The sequence below is a fragment of the Haliaeetus albicilla genome, chromosome 1, assembly GCF_947461875.1.
Source record: "Haliaeetus albicilla chromosome 1, bHalAlb1.1, whole genome shotgun sequence".
Taxonomy (NCBI): domain Eukaryota; kingdom Metazoa; phylum Chordata; class Aves; order Accipitriformes; family Accipitridae; genus Haliaeetus; species Haliaeetus albicilla.
In genome coordinates, this window is record NC_091483.1 from 73,062,053 (window position 1) to 73,075,541 (window position 13,489).

Here is a 13,489-nt window from a genome sequence, read left to right on the forward strand (position 1 = left end):
TGGTGGTCCATGGCTCTCCTTCTTTCACATTGGGCAAGCATCTACCGCGTTTCACGCACCGATGAGTTCTGCCAACTGCTGCCTAATCACAGATTTCTGGGTTTCCCAAAGCATTCCTAGTCAATTTAAGAGGAAAAGGCAAATCCAAATTCAGAATCCGGCGCAACTGCTTCACAGCTTTCTTCCTATGGAATTTCTTTTTTTTTTTTGGAAGGGATTGGGAGAAGGGTGGATTCAACCTTATTCATGTATGGAAGTGTTACTTAATACTGGAGCACCAAAAGGCAAACAGGAGAATGTAAATACATTGCATTGTTTGAAAATACCAGAGCTGTGAGGACATCAGCTAAGTGCATTGAACCAAGTCCTAAATTGTGAGCAAACAGTAACAGCTAAGATACAAAAGTTAAGCATTTTCTGCATGCCTTTTTCTATATTTCCTTTGTGCTGCCAAGCACTACAGCTGTCATATGGAGTGATCAACACTAGGAAAAAATAGCTTACCAGAAATTTGTTACTTCATTCAAGTTTTGCCCAATATGTACCACTTTAGGAACCCACAATTAAACTCAAATCACTTTGGCTGAGGCCAGTCTACTGCTGTCTTGATTGCTATCCTGCAAAACCTCACCATGATCCATCATAAAAGACTTGATCCCTTCCCAAGAACCATCTTCTAATACCTAGCCTAAATTTATTTTATAGTTCAGCCTATACTCCTTTTATATTAATTTGTTTGAAAACAGCTCTTGTTTCCTTCTGCTTTTTGTCCACACTTTTCCCCCTCACCTTTGCAAAGAGCAATGATATTCCTTCTGAGCCTGTGCTACCATTTCATTTAAAAAGTCAAGTTCTTTTAGTCTCTTTCCAAATGATGAGCTCCTGATTACTCCTCTTTCGGTCTGAGTGCATCCTTCTGATGTTGGGGGAAGAATTCCAGCAGTAAAAGCAATTTTAGAGGAATTTCTAGGCTAGAATTTTATAAAGTTTTAGTTGCAATGTGCTTGTAAGACTCAAGGAGAAAAATCACTTACCACACGTTGGAACATCTTCTTCAGCTGATGAGGTCTGTTCATCTGTTGATGGCTTCTTCTTTCCTAAACCAATGATCTTCGTTATTTTTTTCCCTGTTACTTTAGTCACGGTGCCCTTGGCTTCCGATTTTGAACTTTTTTTCCTCTTCACTATTAAGACAGCAAAAGTGTGTATTTTAGTGTGTTTGAATTAACCAATGAATAGAGAGAACCTGAATAAAAATAGTAGTTCAGACGAACAATCCTATGCAAGATGAACATTTGTACAAAAGTTGCAGACTGCAATGAGATAAACATTATATGCCCTCTCTAATGCAGATACCTATAAATAACCTCTGTGCTATAAAAATCATGGCATTCAGAAGGATAATAAAAACAAAAATCAAGCTTCTAATTTAATTTAATCTAATCAAGCTGGAATTCTCTTTGCACAGCAGTCATCATCTAATTTATCAGTATGACTAGGTACCTGTGTATAAATTTAGCTCATAAACACAAGAATAAAAATCCAGTCAGATGATCCTTTGTTGTTCCTAAACATTTACCTCAAAATACTTCAACAATTAAGTACACAACAAAAACAGAATATGCTTGCCTAGCAAAATACACCTGCCACGTACAATTGGTTAAGGTATCTTATCACAATGGACCTTTTAGAAAGACAAGGCTTATAAATTAACCACTAACAATGAAATTAGTGGGAGCAGTATAAGCATTCAGTGGTTAGGAGTTGGTACTTTTTGTGATCATGAGGCCGTGGAAAGAAAAAGCTCTGCTGAAAAGAGGTATTTTGCTAACATCCAGTCTATGCCTCCATTAACTTAATATGACACTAGTAATATTACGGCTCTGTGCACTGAGACATGTTGAGCTGCTGAATGTAATATGACAAGGACTATGGATGTAATTTTTAAAAGTGCCTACCTGACTAAAATCCTAACGAATTAAAAAAAAAACTTTCTAAGATTAAACAGGATCAGAAAAAAAGACCTTTTATTTGCAAAACAGAACAACTGAAATAAACTTTCAGAAATTGCATTCAGTGGCCTAATTTGAATTCCATCAATAGAGCAGAAGTCTCTCTGCTAACTGACAGGGCAGGAAAAATATCTATCAACTTGCCCTGATACATGATTTTGATGAAAAATACATTTAGGACAGTTACTGATTGAGCTGCTGTAACTTTATCCCCGACATATCAATTCCCTTTGCAACAGGGAACATTTAGTGGTTACGGACTTGTGTAAACTGAGGAAAAAAAGGAGAAAATGTTCATACGAGCAATGACTATATGAATTGATGAACCAGGAAGACAAATGCACGGAAAATAGAGAAGCAGTTAGGGACTCGCAATGCAATAATTTATCATATTTAGCTTAATTGTTGGGAATCATGGAACATTATTTAGAAATTGTATCTGTAGCCAAGACTGTACATATCTGTCACCTGCTGCATGCGGTGCTGAGGGGGCAGAGCAGCTTTTCAGGTGCGGGTAGCTGTTCACCCGCAATCTCCAATACAGCGACATGCATGTGCAAGCAAATGTCTAATTCTCTCTTCCTAAGGGAAGGGCGTTCACAACTTATCTGGTGCTCTCTAAACACACAACGAGCTCCCGTGTTCGAGGGAGGAAGGCCACCCGCCCCATCGGCTCATGTCAGCCCCTGCCCAAGGGAGGACCTGAAAAGCACTGAAGAAAGCCAGAGACCGAGAAAAACTCATCTCTCTGAGACAGAAGTCCAAAGGAATCATTCTCATGAGCATGAACAGACAGTGGAATAAGCCCATTTCAGTGGGTTCCTTTTGTTTTTCTGTCCTATCTTCCCTTCACACTGCTGTTTTATTCTCCTGCAGAACTGAGAGGCAGCAGAAATAAGGCCTTCATGACTTAATCTTTTCGAGTCCAAAGAATACACCGATTGCCTGACTGCCACTGACTTTTTTCACTAAAGCTTTTTCTTCTCATTTCCTTCCCCACAGAAAAATGAGCAGCTGGTTAAGAGCAGAGTAGAGGCTGGCCAGTGGGTGACAGCTGGAGACGACCGCTCTCCGGAGTCTCCCTGCCCATATACTCCCTTAAGTGTTTCCTATCCATTTCTTAAAAAATAGTGTAACTTCATCCAGAACGCTTTAAATGATTCACGGGGTATTTTAATCTCCTTGCAGTCATTAATGCCTATTATTTTTATTACTACATATTGAAGGTCACAATTTTCAAAAGCAACTGGTATTTTTAATTAGTCTCCTTGAGACATTTAAGCTGGGCTGGTTTTCCAGCAGCGCGTGCTCCATCAGCGTGCCTCCCATGGGGCACCTGAGCCATCAGGCACTTTTGGACATCATGGACAACACAGCTCTTGGGTCACAGATTTTTCTCAGCAGGTTTCTGAGACTAAAACAGTACCGTGCTTTTTGAGAGCTTAATAGAAGATTTTATAGGGTGAAATCTAACCATGAACCACAACTTTTAGAAACCACAAAACCTGACGTTGTTCCATACTGTTGGGTATGTCAGAGATCTGTACAGTCAGGAAATGTTGGAAAACAACCCAGGGAGAAGATAAAGGAAATGAGTCAAAAGGCGAGACAGCGCTGGCACCAAGGCCAGTATTGATGTTGTGCTCACTGCAGCTCACATTACCCTTCATCTTGACAGCTGCAGAAAAATGTCTTATCTAAACGATCAAACGATCAAACAAAATTCCTTCTGGGTTTGGGATTTGCCTTTGTTAGATTATAAGGACTACAAAACATGCATGGCTCCAAAGTAGCATATGTAAAATAATATACATATATACTTACAAACCCACTGATATTACATGATTACATACATTTTAGTATGTTAATATAAATAATCATACATAAGAGTTTATATATATATATCTGTTCATACACACACATATATATAAACTGTATATATGTGTCTATACATACATATGCATGTATATGCACATATATATATAAAGTACACATGATTCTTTCCTTCTAGCATTCAATGATAGCTTTTTTTGCTTAGAAGCTATACACCCAGTATTTATGTTGCCACTATATAGTTACAGTTACTAAAAGCAACTCTTAGTTGCCTATAGTGATCGCCCAAGCTCTGAAGAGCTGTACTTTTGAACACACAAAAGGCCAAGTCAAAATTTCTATATTCTGTTTCTTTATGCTAATTATATTGATTTTACCTGCACAATAACATCAACTGCCTTCTGTTACTGCAAAATTTTAAGGATTTACTCTTGACATAATTCAGCTTTCAAGTTAAATTGAATCCTAATAAAAATATTCAAAAACTTTACTACCTATTTTTAAAAGACAAAGGCCAGGTATTTCACTACCTATCTCTCCCTATATGCACATATTATTTACACAAGCATCTCTGGATCCGAGACGTACCTTGTTCTTTCCCATTGCACACGGTCGTGATGCCATTTTCCACAGCACCTTCCCCATCTGAGCTTGGCCTCTCAAATGACAACTTCTGCAGGGCAAAGAGATTAGTTGACACCCAATGTTGGCACCTTCGCCAAATGAACTGTCATGAGTCAATTTAAAAGTATGCTTACTATGGAACAAAACACATTTCAAGCTCTCATCCACTTGGAAGACAAGTAGAAGACAGTAAAAAATCCGGTTTTAGAGGCTTTAGGAAAGTACAGAAACCACAAAAATAGGTCTGCACTTGAAAGCGTAGTCAAAACAGTGAAATAATAATTCACTACCTCTTATTATGCAATATATTTTTAATGAATTTCTAGACTCTAAATGTTGCTATTAAATCTGCTAAGCAATGAACAGTTACAGGGATCAGATAAGAATAATTTTTAAATTATTTCTGTAAATAATGCTTCATATATGCATTTACAATTACAACTTATCAGAAAACAGTGCATTCCTATAAGGTGCTTCAATATGTGCAAAAAAGAGGCTTTGAAATATATTTTTAGCACTGATTATTCTGTAATGGTTGTGTAGGAGATACGGGATGAAGCAGTATAGAGCTTATGACAGCACAGTTTTGGTAACCACATTACTCATGAGTGGTGCAGCCATGAAGATGATGTACAGATTATCATAAAAAGAAATGAATGAGAAGTTTTGCTACACTTTCCTATGGCGTGCATTTTAGAAAACCACTGTTTTATGACATTTTATTTGGTTAATACTGTGCAGGCGTCTGCAAGGGCACAAACAGAACAGCTTTTGCCTTGTGAAATCAGGAGGTCTGAGCTGTCATGGAACATGCTTTGCTCTTCGTTTCCCACGTGCAGAGCCACTACTGTAGAACTTGCCATCAGGAATTTGGTGACAAAACTTTTGTCAGTGGGACTTTTAAGCAGGGCCTGCAAAGGGGTCTGCTCACATGGATGCCTTAAGGGAGCGGGGGCTTAAATTGGTGCCGGTAACGTACTGATCGTTCAATGCCCAGCTGCTCTCTTTCCTCATTCTTGCTCTCGTACCCTGCTGAGTCAAGGCAGCAGAGACAACCACATGTGAATAGCCAAGCTTCTGTACTGAGGCGCGAATGCTTGAAAGGGCCTGCCAAAACGGTGACCACAGCATGCCCAGGGAGCCCTTCAAAACCTAAATGCCCCAAAATAAAAGGCTTTGCCTTAAAACTTTTGTATAACCTTCAGCTCTTCTTCCCTGAGACTCACATCTCTGCTTGCTCTTTGCACTTGACGGAAAGCGTCTCTGCATCACAGCGCACGTATCAGACCTGCTTAGTCTGCACCCTCCTAAATGGCTAAAGAGAAGCTGCTAATGGATCCGAGCCAGTCTGCTGGTTGCTCGTGACCAAACGAGCAGTCGTGGCAGAAGTCTTAACTCTGTAGGGTGTGTGCACATACCCCCACAAGCAAAAACAATGCAGGGACTAGTAGCCTAGAACAGTAGCACAAGTCAGCAAGTATCTACATCCAGTGTCTAGTGGTGCCTCTTTAATAAGCAACCATAAAGAATTTTGCATTCCTCACTTTGACAACTTTACCTTTTCCAGCTCTGTCTTGTGTACTGGAGAACTAGACAATGGCCCATCGGAGTCTACAGCTCCCGTACAGTTGCTGCACACATCTTTTATAACCTTAGGAGACAAGGCAAAACTTATTAATTATGACTAAAATAGAAATCAGAGAAAATATATATGAATGTGAAGAGAGATGGGAAGGAGAATCACATAGACATTTACTAGGCTGGCAGGTGTCAGGCAGGCTGCCACTACACCAACTTCTCCACACTGCCTCCCTGAGTACAACCTGGAGGAGACATCATGTCTAGAGGTGGAAGGTTTCAGCTTCTAGACAAGCTAAGCTTCAAGGCTCTCCTGAGTAAAGAAACCAACAGTGCTGCCGATTTCCATGTGCTAGTTTAGCAATATGAACTGAGCTGACACCACCAAATTATTTTCATTATGATGATGAAAAAGTGGGATTAAATCCAAGGTCCCGCAAGTCAAAGGACAAGAGTTTTGCATAATACACTACCCAGCTGCTCTTTTTTTGCTATTGGAGAACTAATGAAATGCTGATCGACTTAAGAGTTAATACTGCACAGTGGTATTACCTGGCATTTTTGTATTATACTTGCACATTGACATAAAGGTATAGGTCAAAGTAATTGTAAATGTGTTTGTAGGAAATGGGAATGGCATGGTTTGCTTTTAGAAAGTTAAAGAAAAATCCAGAACCTGGAATTCACTGAGATTTTGACAGAATTTGAAGAACTTAAAAACCTGTAATGATGTAAATGTAAAAATAAATGATGAGTGAAGACATTTGATGATTCCCCATGGGCATAATTAAGTTTTTCATCTGTGGTGAGGTTACCACCAGCCTATTATCAATCTGAAATTGCTTGTGCTGATGAGAACAGGTCCCAGCTCTCCATCCGGACTCACGCCGAGGGGGTGCTGAGCTCGATGCTGCTGATTACAGCCATGCAAGGACTGCAGAGCCAAGTGAGCTAAGAAAGAAAGGCAACCTACTTTGCTGGAAGCATTACTGCTAGACATCCAAGCTTTCCGCTTTACATGTACATGTACGTGTTTACATATCCAGCTCCTCCCTTTACACTGTTTACAGCAAGCCTGGCTGGCAGAGAGGAGGATCTGGCCTGAGAACTCCTAGTTCCAGGGAAAACAGCAATTAGCTAACTGTCAAAATCCAGGTTTCTTTCAAGGAGAGGAAAAGCAAAACAACAAACACCATCTTTTTAGTTTCGAACTGAACAACTTTGATGTGGGAAGTATTAAAGAGCTAAAGACGGCACCAGACAGTCCTTTCACAGCACTGAAGTTCCCTTTAAGGGTGCAGCTAAACAAATCAAATGTTTACGGGCTTACAAAGACCCTATTGCTACAACTCATGAGCACATCATAAATTGCAGGCAATATATGCCATAAAGAGCACCAGCCCCATTTTACAGACGGAGGACTCGGGAACAAAAGAAAGATGAAATCGCTCACTCAATGTCACATAAAAAAATCTAAGCAGAGCAGGGAAATGAACCTACACTTTTATTTCTGAGCTATTATCTTAAAACACTTCAGCATCCTTTCTTGACTGTCTGAACTTCCCCGTGTCTTGTCCCAGAAACATAAGCACATTATTTCATGGCACTTGGTGTCCTTTATAACAGAAAATTAGATATATCTGTTGCAGAGCATTTGGCCCTCAGAGTTAAACGTAGCCCTAAATCCCCATTTTTTTAAATGTGTGTTGGTTTATTTTCAACTGCTGGTCCTCAGTATGGTGTAAATACACCGCTGTTTTCTTCCTAGAGAAATGTGACCGTACAGTTTCTGGGAACATTCATTTGTCTCCTGCATGACCCTGATTCAATGGCTCATGTTTTCAGCATCTGCTCACACCACACAGTTAGTTAATTTTGGCAAAGGCAGATAGTAATGGGAGTTACAGACAGAACAGAGGGAAATGATTTGGCAGCACTAACTGAAGAGTATGTGCAAAGTCATGCACTCAAGTAAATCCGGTTCTTATCATACCTCACATATTTAAGGAGAAGTTAAAGTGTTTAATTGGGTTGTAATTAAATTTTGATTTAAAAAATGACACACTATCAAATGGAAGTTCGTGGCAAGATCTAAAGTAAATGCATATTCAAGGATCCAACACTTCATTTGGGTTCAGGGGGTTCACTGGCAAAGACTTGCTCATCACCTTCTATGTGCAATATAATTGTGTTCGATGCACAGCATAAAACTCATACTTCTACAGCTCACCGGGATGAAATGCCTTTAATGTATAATGGTTGCCTGGATGCACTCTCTATAATTATGTTTGCAGACAGCTGCCATTATAAATGTGGTTTTCTCATGCTTATAGCTTTAACTCAAAATTTTAAGGATCAAACATTCCACCAGTGTTGCCAACTTGCATAATTTCAATCACAAGACTCAGAGTTCTTGTCAATTTTTTCTATGTTCCATCTCCTGGAGTCATATGAAAACAAAAGATCACTATTTTCATTAAAAAATAGTTGTGAGTGAGAATGGGGAAAGGAGGTCAGCAAACTTTTATCCATTGCAATGAAATGTGTGAAAATATGAGTAAATATATCTCAATGGCTCCAAAACTAGAAAGCAAATAAAAGGAATCTGCAAATGTGTTATTTTTAATAAAATGCTATAATCTGGAAGCCAGTACTGAGAATACTTTGTAATGGCACATAGTCCATTAATAGTTTAAGTATTCTCACACATTAGAAAAGGGAAATCATTCTCTTTTTCTCACCACAAATGCCTTTGTACATTACATATACACACACACAGGGTGATCTGCTAGGAAAATCAAACTGAGATCATAAACAGACTATGTATTCAAATATTTAAAATGCAGGAGCAACTGTAATGAGAAAAATGAAGACTTTTCATTTCTTTGGATAGCCTCAGAACTAAATACATTTAAAATAATCTTCTGTTATTCCATCACAAGAATTTTAAATACAATTACCACTAACATGTTACAATTAGCAGACTTCAGAACTGCCTCTTTCAAATACAGACATGGAAAAAGCTTGTGCAGCCTGAACTATATCATTATTCTTTATTTATGTTATAGAAAGGTCTTGAATCCCCAGCTGAATCAGGATATACACCAGTGTATCACATTGAGTGCGATGACATAAGGAATAGAGGGGAAATATTTGCAGGTAGAAAGCTGGAAAGATTCCCTGCCCTGAGCCATTGACAATAACGGGTGAAGTCAGTGGAATTTCTGCCACATGGTGTGTCTGGAATATTTCTCTCTAAAACTATCTTACTGCACAAGCACTAACATTGACTATAAAACGTTCATACCTGCACTCACCTGCAAATTTCTGTAATTCTTGTATCTTATTTTAAATGACACACCAGGACTGGAAGCAAAATACTTGCCCTACCTTTATTCTTTCTACATGCAAAGTCAGAAAAAAATCAAATTAGATTTCTCCAGCTACCTTCAAAGAGCCAGGCTTCAGATAAAAAGCACAGGCTATGCAGTAAAACCAGAAAGCCAGCTGCTTGCCAGCCAGACCCTGCCACACAGAAACCCAACAAATTCCGAGTAAAGGAACTAAATTTGTAGATGGTTCCTTGTGGTCGATCTCTTTGGGACCTGATAAGGAGTAAGACTGAAAGTCGTCCTGCGTTTGAGGAGCTTGCAGACCTCTCTCCTGGTGGATACTGCGGGATGAGTTCAGGCTACAGGCTGTGCTCACCACAGGGATGTGATTACAGCATCTCCTCTCGTCTCGTGTTCTCATGAAACTCACAGGAGAAGCTCACACTTTTCATATGATCGAGTCCAAAAGCAATTAGGAAGAAAGCTGACGGCCTGACTGCACATTTGCTTCACTTCCATATGTAACCAGGCTAGAAATCCATCCGGCCGACCCACCCCCTTGTCCCCATCTACCCATGTGGGACAGAAACACAGGAATTGCTAGAAATGGGATGGGCTGTCTCTGCTCTGTCTCTGCTGCTTAACTCCAAAGACAGGGATATGGTAAAGCTGAAATCTGCTTATGCACAACACAGCAGAGGGAAAAAGGTTTGGCTCCAGGCGTAACTCAGAATTTCTCATTCCTGAAACACTCCTTTTTCAGTGCTGGAGGAGTACTTGCTTTCTGGGACTCTTCATCATTTTGGCATGACTAAATTCTCATTTTCTCTCTCTTTTGGACCCTTACACACTACATATGTTAGTGTCAATCTCTTCCTCCTTAAGAGAGCACCAAAACTCTCTTAGCATTTTGCAGAGACGACATGGCCCAAGGAGTTTACCTAGATAAATTAGAGGAAAAGCAGAAATTATTCACATCATAGCCTATGCTTTAAGTCTCACAAAGAAACCACCTTTACCTTCTGTACTGGAAAACATGATTCTCAAGCATCCCCTAGCCTGAAAAGATTCATCTTTCTGCCTTCTTGCCATTTGTCTGAGCAAAGTGGGGATGACATTCTACCAGACTAGCAGCCAGCAAGCCTATCTTTACTGCCTGTATATCCCCTTAGAAATACTTTTCTGACATATTCGACCAACACTACCCCTGCATCATTTCTCCTGTGTTATTACCATGATGTCTATTGCTATATATAGCCACTGGACCGGGCAGAGCCCGGGGAAGGCGGCACTGGGGAGGGTGGCTGGAGGCATTGCTGCTGCGAGGGCAGAGGTACTCTGTGCAAGGGGAGCTGCATCCCCAGCCCAGGCAGCGCAGAGATGCAGACTACGCTTTGGGCTGTAAATCTGAGCTAGGTACGATTTAAATAATTTTCCGTCCAAAGCTGCGAGCAGGAGAGAGGAGGAATACTACCTAGTGGTGAAAGCAGGGCACCTCAGCCCTCCTGGGTTCTGCTCTGAGATCCGCTACAGCTTGTATTTGTGATTTTAGCCAGGAACCTAACTTAAACACATCCCTCAGAAAACAAGCAAATAGGATGTTTGTGGTTCTGTATTCATTGGGGGGGTGGCGGTGGTGTGTGTTTGTTTTTTAAATTTACATATGCATCTGTTGTTTTAAGTAACGGATTGTCTTCCGTGGTGCTGGTCAAACGCACACCCTGGTTCACAGCCCAGCTGGGGTCCTCTGGCTGCGTCGAAGCACACTGGCAGCGGTCTGGCAGGCTGGTCACAGCTCTCCGGTGCAGCCCAGTCCATCACATCTGCAGGTTAGGCCCTAAGTAGCTCTTATGCAAACATACTGACCTTGCTGTGATTTGAACCGAGGCATCTAAACCTGTCTCTTTGAGACAATAGGGATGGAAGTCCTGGGAGGTTTAATTTAGTTTGCAAAGCCTTCGCTGCTGCTGCTGATGTGTAGTGGAGAAAGAACTCAGCCCAAATACCTTGGGACACAAGTATATTGCTGAAGTTACTTACAAACTAACAAATGCTATATGGAAATCACTTGTACTGGGTATGCATCCCCAAACACACTTTTTACAGTCAGTTTTAAGGCACGATCATTCAGCACTTGACTCTACTCAGCTACAAAATGGAGATAATAACCTCTTTGGGGAACATTACTTAAGCCAAGAAAGTAATGTTTGAAGTGTTTTGAGATCTCTAGCTGGAAATTCCCATAGAAAGTAAAAACAGCCACACAATATTTACAGTTACAAGCTCAGTTTTGTGCTGATTTAAACTGGTCAAAGGAGAGCTCCGGCAGTAGTTTATTCTTCAGTAAAACATTAAGACCAGAGCCCAGAAGTTACTTGACTCCCCTTGCTAAGCTCAGGGCAGTGAAAAAAAAATATGTTGTCAAAGAATTTTAAAAGAGACAACATGCAGTTATCAGAGATGGAAACTGGGTAGGACAACCAGATTAACAGCCCTACGAGGAGTGTTGCAGGGTCTTTGGATGACTGGATACAGTCACAGCCTTGATTTTCTTCTCTCTTCAGGGCAAAAAATCCCTCTTACTACAACAAGTTTAGAACTGACTGAGCATTGTCAAAATGACAGATGCAGAAATGTCTACTTATGCCTGAAAGATTCACTGCTCAATTACAGACCCTCAACTGAAGAGATTGCTGCAAAATGGCTGTACACCATAAGATGAAGAAAAGTTAACAAAGGGTGCCTAATGTTAGAGAAAAATGAAAATCAAGGCCATTACTCCAAAATGATAGATTACGTCTCATGCATGATAAATCAGAAATACATTTTTGCAGGAGGCAATGCTAAGAAAAAGAGAAAGCCTTGGGACCAGACACCATGACCATTTCCTTCTTCTACTGGTCTTCTACGAGAAGCTACTTCAGAACTTAATGTCTTTGGCATCCATGTATTTCTAATATTAAGAGTGGTTTTCTGTGGCCAAGTCTGAAGGTCCTGCACACAGAACACATTCATCTGTATGAATGAAGCCACTAAACAAGCATCTTCTTGTAATGTCATGTTCTTAGTAGTCCTTTTATTTTTAACACAGCATTTCCCAGGGATGCTGACAAATAAGTGTCGTTTCACCAGTCCGCTGGATGTGCTGAGACAAACAGGCAGATTTAAGACCTTACTTGACCACAAATGCACAAAAGTGCACACAGATGCACATACACTCAAGTGCGCATGGAAAAAGCTCATTTTTGGGTCAGAGTGTGTAACTGCACACATTTTTTCATGTACATTTTTGTGGGAACATTTTAGGACTCAAGTCTGGAAAATTCCACCACTTTATGTTGCCCACCATATTACTGCTATGATCTCAGCTCTAGCCTGAATTTATACTAGTTACACTCCTTGCTCTGAAATCTTGACAGGCTCTTTGGTGACATCAGCTATCTTTTTTTCATCAAGCATTTGTTAGCTGGTAAAACTGAAACTCCCTTTGTGGTTTCCAGTCTAGACTTCAATTTGCACTAGGTTTATCAGCTGGGGTTTTTTGGTGTCATCTTTACAAAAAAGGTCTAAAATATTCCGCATTTATTTCGAACTTGTCTTGCAATAGATATTTTAAAATTATTTGCTTAAGTAAACATATTTTATACTGATTACATCTGACTTAAAAAAAAATCATCTGGTTTAGCTTTCATGGGAAAATCTGGCCTCCAAAGCCATTTTGAGCTTTTCAGGCTCAAGAGTAAAGGTTTAATTTGACACTTAATATGAATTCATGAGAACCCATTGTTCCTGAGTGATAACCTGGCGCCACTAGCATGTATTGGTACTGTACCTTTGACAAAGAAGGCATCTTATGATTTAAAAATGTCGTTGCAGAGACCTTTCTCGTTGTCAGTCTCTGAATCTGTCCAATTTATTAACTATAGAAATCATGCGTAGGTGACTACGCTTGGGGAGGACCCTGGCCCTCTGAGTGACAGGCAGGGAAAGCTCAAACCGCTTCTCCCAAGACAAAGCAGTGATCTCTTTCTCAGTATAGGAACTTCCTACACAAAGCCACAAATGATTTTCAGAAGCTCATTTAAAGATTGAATGAGCAAAAATTAATTA

At 40.1% G+C, this 13,489-nt stretch overlaps 1 protein-coding gene across 3 annotated transcripts in view; it reads right to left on the minus strand.

The window, feature by feature from the left end:
- Window positions 1-13,489, minus strand: part of AFAP1 (actin filament associated protein 1) — a 120,700-nt gene that overhangs the window by 22,457 nt on the left and 84,754 nt on the right. For all 3 annotated transcript variants that reach the window (XM_069794316.1, XM_069794331.1, XM_069794325.1), the window contains exons 7-9: window positions 6,028-6,120; window positions 4,434-4,518; window positions 1,035-1,184 (exon numbers count right to left, since the gene is read on the minus strand). In XM_069794316.1, the coding sequence (XP_069650417.1) occupies window positions 1,035-1,184; window positions 4,434-4,518; window positions 6,028-6,120 (328 nt within the window). The remainder of the gene's footprint in view (window positions 1-1,034; window positions 1,185-4,433; window positions 4,519-6,027; window positions 6,121-13,489) is intronic.